The sequence below is a fragment of the Meleagris gallopavo genome, chromosome 1 (genome assembly GCF_000146605.3).
Source record: "Meleagris gallopavo isolate NT-WF06-2002-E0010 breed Aviagen turkey brand Nicholas breeding stock chromosome 1, Turkey_5.1, whole genome shotgun sequence".
Taxonomy (NCBI): Eukaryota; Metazoa; Chordata; class Aves; order Galliformes; family Phasianidae; genus Meleagris; species Meleagris gallopavo.
Window position 1 is genome coordinate 115,068,784 of NC_015011.2, and position 7,433 is coordinate 115,076,216.

General features: G+C 38.3%; 1 protein-coding gene across 2 annotated transcripts in view; it reads right to left on the minus strand.

Moving 5' to 3' along the window:
- Positions 1 to 157: 157 nt before the first annotated feature.
- The window catches only part of LOC104914942 (sex comb on midleg-like protein 1), a 16,422-nt gene continuing 9,146 nt past the window's right edge, over positions 158 to 7,433 (minus strand). Inside the window, exons 2-6 of one of the 2 annotated variants that reach the window (XM_019621739.2) lie at positions 6,749 to 6,820; positions 6,493 to 6,567; positions 4,215 to 4,319; positions 1,633 to 2,143; positions 158 to 590 (exon numbers count right to left, since the gene is read on the minus strand). In XM_019621739.2, coding sequence (XP_019477284.1) covers positions 301 to 590; positions 1,633 to 2,143; positions 4,215 to 4,316 — 903 coding nt within the window. In that variant the 5' untranslated portion in view covers positions 4,317 to 4,319; positions 6,493 to 6,567; positions 6,749 to 6,820 and the 3' untranslated portion in view covers positions 158 to 300. The remainder of the gene's footprint in view (positions 591 to 1,632; positions 2,144 to 4,214; positions 4,320 to 6,492; positions 6,568 to 6,748; positions 6,821 to 7,433) is intronic. The other variant, XM_031557209.1, reaches the window with a different exon arrangement.

The following is a 7,433-nucleotide window of genomic DNA, read 5'->3' on the forward strand; positions in this document are numbered from 1 at the left end:
ACAAATCAACCAACCAACCAAACCCACCCACAAAATCAATGTCACACAAGCAAAGTAAGTAGTAACAAAAAATTAAGAACACTTGGCATAATTGATGAACATGAAGTAAATGAAACTAGAAAAAGCAGAACTGTTTTATCTGTATTGAAAAAAAAATCAACATTGAGGATCACAAGGCAGGATTTTCAAAAACCAAAAGACACAGCAGAGTTCAGCACATTCACAACAGTGTTCAGTAGTTGAGAAGTTGCTGGACAATGATTATGACTATCCTAGAGAAAAGAATACATTCTTTCACCATTAAGTAATTTGTGATAGAAGTAGGTAAAAGTGAAAATCTCTAAGTACCAAGTAGAACATACATCTGTGCATTTTGAAAGGTATCATACCTCTTATTGCAGTCATTTTATTAGGATCCAGTGAACACCACCCTTGTGTACTCACTCCTATAACGCTACACAACAAAGATTCCTTGGGGAACAAGACACGAACTAAGTAGCGCGCTGCATACTTTGGTTTAGTCTTTTGCCGAGCTTTCATCAAATAGTTTCCAAGAACTTTCACATTTCTCACTGGGTCACCAACATATTCTTTTGTAAAACAAAACCAAAGAAATTATTTTTAAAAAGTAAATATATATGTATCATAGAACCACTAAGGTTGGAAAAAACCCCTATGATCAGCTGGTCCAGCCATCTACCTCCCACCAATATTGCCCACTAAACCACATCTCTGAGTATACTTGTACCCCTGTACCGTTTCCTTAAACACCTCCAGGGATGGTGAATCCACCACCTTCCTGGGCAGCAGGTTCCAATGCCTCATCACTGTTTCTGAGAAGAAATTGTTCCTAATATCTCACCTGAATCTCCTGTGATACAACTCGAGGCCATTTCCTCTTGTCACATCACTGTTATCTGGGAGACACCTCCCCACAATTCCCTTTCAGGCACTTGTAGAGAGCAATAGGGTCTCCCTTGAGCTTCTTATAAGCTCTCCCCTGAGCCTCCTATATATATATATATATATGCACTTAAAAATATATTTAAAATATATTGTTTATAATAATGCAATAACGTAAAGAATTCATCATTTTCTGTGGAATATATTATTTTGAAAGAAACCAAACACTGGAGGAAAGAACAGATTTTCCACAAATAAAAAACATTCTTTAAGAAGAGAACAGATTTTTCCTTCACACAAATCAGGTATATTGCTTTCTTTGCAGGCATATGCCCCAACTTTACAGGCAGACTCTTTTGTGTTTTTTGAAACACGCATAGTATGGATGTATTACTCATAATACACGCAAGTCAAAGATAGTTTACATCAAGAATACTAAGAGAGAATAAAAGGACTTAGTCTTATAAATAACACAAAGGCTTGTCTTAGTCTATGTAACAGCATATACGCTGCACAAAGGTTTTTAAATCGATCCTCAGCATATTAAACATTCCTAAGACATTCAAGAATTCTAAGCCCTATTCTATCATAAAAGCGCTTGTAAAGCAGCTGGTTTTACTCCTTTACTTTTCTTAAATAATGATAAATAGATTTCTTGAGGCAGAATTTTTTACATTAGCAGCAATTTTTTAGCCCACGCACCTGCATATTTATTACAAAAAAACTCACCAAAGCTTGGATGTATGGAGACTGATGAAGATGGCACTTCTTTACTAATGTTTACATTCCCAGACGCACTTCTGTAGTTCACCACCACTGCTTCATTTCCCAAACCTGTTTCAGATGGTGCTGGCATCACTGATGATGCTGCTGAAGATGATGCAATGTTGACAGAACTTTCAACAGTAGCTGAAAGATTTGGTTGTGGAAGAAGGTCAGGGATGCTGTCAGCTGCTGTAAACTGTGAATGCAAGGAATGTGTAGAAACTATGGTGGGGAGTGGAGGGCTCTGCCTAGGAACAGGCTGCTGAGATTCAAGTTCAACAGTCTGTTGAACGCTATTTGTTGTGGAATTCACCTGAACATGGCTATTTCGTAAAGCAGCCCTTATGACTGGGTTATGCCTTCCTCGGCCCGGTGAAGAGAGATGAAGACTTGAAGCCCTTTCCATAGATTTTTGTACTTTTATTTTTCCTTGGGGCAAATGACTGGAACTTCTGTATGTAAATCCAACTGGTTTCTGTAAATTTGATTCAGAAAACAATAAAAAGGTTAAATTAGATACATCTGGTCTTTCACAAACCAAGAAGAACACAGTTGAATAATTATGCTATTGGCAACAGTCTGCCACAGAATCACAAAATGGATGAGGCTGGAAGGGACATCCGTGTCCATCTGGTCCAACATGTGCTCAAGTAGGGACAGCCAGAGCAGGTTGTCCAGGACCACATCCAGACATCTTTTGAAGATCTCCAAGGAGGAGACCCTACAACTTCTCTAGGCAGGCTGAGTCAGCATCCACACACAGTAAAGAATCCCTCTGGTATTTTCATTTATGCTCATTGCCTCTTGTCCTGTCACTGTGTACCACTGAAAAGAGCCTGGTTCATCACCTTTGCATCCTGCCTTCAGTAATTTATAAACATAGATGAGATTCCCTCCATGTCTTCTCTTGTCCAGGGTGAACATTCCCAGCTCTCTCAGCCTCTTCTCATAGGAGAGGCGTCTGCTCCCTTCATCATTTTTGTGGCCCAGTGTTGGACTTTTCCTAGCATGTCCACATGCATGTTGTACTGAGGGAGCCCAGAACTGGTCACAGTAGTCCAGTACTCTCCACTAACGTAGCTCATCTTTGTCATGAAACCAACACTATTCTTTTCTCTTCTATTCTCATTTCTAAGTCAGACACTAAACATTTATCTTGTCAGTCATCTTCTGTCCAAGCTGTCTCTTCATCATTTGTTCGTTGGCTGAAGACATTCAATATCCAGACCCTGTTTGCAGACTCCATAATAAATAAAATGGACAGAGATGGGTTGAGCTTTCTGTTATCTGGAGACCTTTCATTATGAAAAACATGCACCCTAAGACATTCATTCTATTTCAAAAATCAGTCAATGAGTAGGAGTTAACAAATACAGATGCGTTGGGTTTTTTTATTGTTAGATCAGAGGTCTGAACATATTCTACCCTTGCAACCTTTAAAAATCTATCACCTGAATAAAGACGTTGCTGAAGGTTTGTCCATTTCTCCAACTAATAAATCATAGTACCTTTACCATGAAACTCCTGAGTTATATCCTTAACACATGGCAGACGTAACAATATACAGCTATAAAAAATGAAAGCATTCGTGATGGTTTTAAAGAGCAAATGCATGACAGCTTATTGTGGCTAACAACAACAGTTTGTTCCATGAATCCCTAAGTTTGGATGACTGTACAGTACAAGCTGGTACAACAACAACACTTTCCTAAATAAAATGTAATACTTTATTAATTACAAACACGCACAAGACTGGCTTCACTTTTACTCAACCTTAATGCAAATAACCTACTGATCTCTTGATATTTTTTGACATCAGAATCACTCTGTCACATTAAAAGCTTTGCAATATTGTCAACAAAAGAAAGGTCACTAGAGAATTCATAACCTTCTTCAAAAATTACCTGCTTTTCCCTTTAAAGAGTATGTGTACTTAGTCACAAGTACTAATATTCTGCCTCTTAAGTTACCAGAGGATTAACCATGTAAGAACAAAGTGGATAGTGCACTCAGCAGCGTGTCTTCTACAAAATTTTGAAGAAAGGCATTTTATTACAAAAATATACTTCTGTATTATGTAATGGAGATGACAACACACTGTTGAGACCAAAAATCAATTTGCTAATAGAACCAGCCTGTCTGGATTCTGTGAGGCATAAACTCTCCTCTAATTCCAGAAACCAACAAGGCAGTACTACTGGTACTATTTGGTAAAGCAGTAACATCAATATACACAAGTATAAGACAATCTAGAGAATTCCTTCCTTGTTCTTTACAATACAAACAGAATTTTAAAGCACCTGTGGCGTTATCCTGAGTTTGAAGGACACTGGCGGTTCTGTGACCAGTGCTCAGTAACAACACAGAAGATTATTAATGACATAGAATAAGAAATCTAAGTCAAATTAATTGAAATGGAATCCACACCTACTAGTTTGCTACTAATTTTCTTCTTAGTGACAGAAGAGGATTTTTTTTTAAATAAGCATCAGAAGAAACGAGAGAATTAAAGGTAAATCTGAGTTTCTCAGTTCTGTAATACTCACAGGTTTGAGTAACAGTGGCCTAGCACAAGTATGCTGCATTTCTGAGACCTTTTGATGAAGCAGGTCAAGTTTTTTATCCAGTTTCTGAATGGAATCATACATGGCCTGATAACAAAAGCAGAGGTGAAAACAGGATTGCTTCTCAAGAACCCAATTTCATATCTGAAGAAATCAAGAGAGTTCCGTTAAAGGCAAAATTCTCTCCCTGTAATGGGGCAAGATTAGCAGATGATAAATACCCTCTGTAAGTAAATTAAAGAGCAATTTACGCAGAAAATGTAAATAGCAATGGTAAACATCACAGTAAAAAGAATTTTCAGAGAAGCCCACTCCAGCTACACTAACATGGTTGGCACTTACAGGTTGTTCTTCCTGCTTCTGTCATGTTTTATTTTATCTAACATTCCATGGAATCAATACTTCACCACTCTTTCAGAGAAGAAATTGTTCCTCATGCCCAACCTGAACCCCCGCTGGTGCAACCAGATGCCATTCCCTCTTGTCCTAGCACTGTTACCTGGGAGAACTGGCCAACTCCCACTTCACCACAACCTCCTTTCAGGAGCTGTATAGATTGACAAGGTCTGCCTTGAGCCTCCTCATCTCCAGACTGAAAAGTTCGCTTAGCCACTCCCCATAATAAGACTTATGCTTCAGACCCTTCCCCATCTTCACTGCCCTTCTTTGGATATGCTCCAGGGCCTCAATGTCTTTCTTGTAGAGAGAAGCCCAAAATTACAGACAATCTCAAAAGTACCAAATCTCAAAAGTAAGCTTCTGAGATGTCATGAATGTCATGATACACTATTTAAATTCATAATAAGTTTGCAAGCACACAGTTCAAAGGCTCACAGGCAGTCCCTGAAATACTGATTTTTACGTGAGTAATGGGAAATACATTTAGAACAGTACTGTCTGTAAAGTTAAATTCCTAAATGGAATTGAATCTGGACAAGAATGTCAAAGACAAGAAGAAGAGCTCGTAGAAGCACACATGTCACAGAAGGAAGACCAGGGAAAATGCGAGTCCACTGCTAAATGAAACAGAGGAACTTGTTATATGGGGAAGGGAAAAGATGGAAGCACTGAATGTCTTCTTTGCCTCAGCTTTTAGTAATCCCCAGTTCCAGAGACCGGGAAAAGACAAGGGAAAGAAGACATCTTCTTGGTACAAGAGGATCAGTTCAGGGAACAATTAAGCAAACTGGACATTTGTAAGTTCATAGACCCTGATGGGATGCACCTTTGAGTGCAAAGAAAGCTCATGGATGTCACTGCAAGATCACTCTTGATAATGTTGACAATCATGGCAACAAGAAGTGCTCAATGACTGGAGGAAAGTAAACATCACTTCACACATCAGTCCCTGCGAAGGTATTGGAGTAGCAAATCCTGGAAAACATTTCCAGGCACACAAAGGACAAGAAGATAATCAGGACTAATCAATCACCACTGTTTCACCATGCTTGGCCAACTTCTGCAATGAAATGACCAGCCTGATGGGTGACGGGACATTACTGGCTGCCTGGTATTCAGTAAGGATTCTATTCCTCCTAAGTTCATTGTAAACAAGCTCAGTGATGCAGACTGGAAATCAGCTGAATAGTCAGATCTACAGGTAGAATGATCTGTGGTTCAAAGTCAAATTGGAGACCACAAAGGTCAATAGCAGGTTCAGAGCGTTGTTAATTATGTATATACCTAAGGACATTTACTGGACATTGATGCTTAGTTACAAGTCACTCACAATTGTCCTCTCTAAAGTGTTGCCTGTCACGTGAATCTCTTTCACCCTATGGAGTACTTTGACTTGAGAGTCAGGTAAGTGCTCACCTGAATAAGGGATGGCCTTAATTTTCAGTACAGTGATATTCAAATTTATCAGCTACTGCTTCAGTAGCCAGTATGAAAAAAACTTCCCAAAACAAAACTACCAAGATTCTGGGACAGTTCTGGCAAGCCTGGTACCTACAAAAGCTGGGCATGGGCAAAAGTCAGATCTTTCTCATTACTGGAGAGCTCCTCACAATCAATCATTTTGTATTAAAGCTTAAGATTTGAAAAATATCCATGCCAGTTGTATGAAGAGCTCAGAGTACAAAGAAACAGATTGCTGTCTCATTGAAAATACCATAGTTAAGTGAAAGTTAACAATTCCAGTAGACAACTGGAAAGACTGAAAGCTCAGGTTACCAAATATTAAATTTAACTAAAATTGTTTAAATGTCATTAAAGAGAGGGAAAAAAAAAACAACAACAACAAAAAAGAGAGAGATACCTGGCAATAACTTAGGACTTCCGTGAGAGTTTTCTGCTGATCTCCAATGTAGGAAGCTTCAGATACAACACTCCCCTTTTTCATTAAAATAGTATAAAAAAGAAGTTTAATTAAGCAATATATACACAGTCTTAGGTTATGACATAAAGTCAACAAATCCCAACTGCAAACATCACATATTATTTCAGTCTATCCTAAAACATGCATCCCCAAGACAACTTTTCAAAGTCAATCAAACAAAAGAAAGTTGACTTACACATTCATAATCTGGTTCATACTCATAAATTACATTCTCGCTGTCTTCATATTCTCCTTCACTGGTTCTTGTCTGGGAAATGACAGAAATAACTTGAAATGTAAAAAACAACAGACATCCAATTGCAGCTATATTCTCTACACAGCGACAAAAGGGCCTGAGGCAGTCAGATTTAACAAAGACATCTTATTCACATGCCTATAGTCAAGTCATACGAATACTCAGCTCATTTCTAGTTTAAGAATATTGTATTTTTCTTTAAAATCAACCTCTTGCCTATTAATAATAACATGTATGTATTTTTAATTGGCTAGGCTAAGTCAGAATTTTCTCATCTACTGTTGTACAGCTACTGTTACATAGTTATACAGTTAGTGATACACTATTTATCCAGGCTCATGTAATCATGAGACTCCACGCTGATTTTTATACCCATTTAAATAAACCTATGGGGAAAAAAATCCAGACTTTTATTTCCCTCTTTTTAACTCTGCACACAGATACTGTAGAAATGTAGAACTTCGCAAACTCAAAGAAGTGTTTCATGTTTGAAAGGCATTGCACGAAAACTCCTTTTAGATGGGGATCAATAGTGCCACCACCTGGACAATGCTGATGTTTCTCTTTTACTGGATAGAAGCAGCTCCCATCCATTACACGTGACGGTTTGTGTGTCAACCCCTTG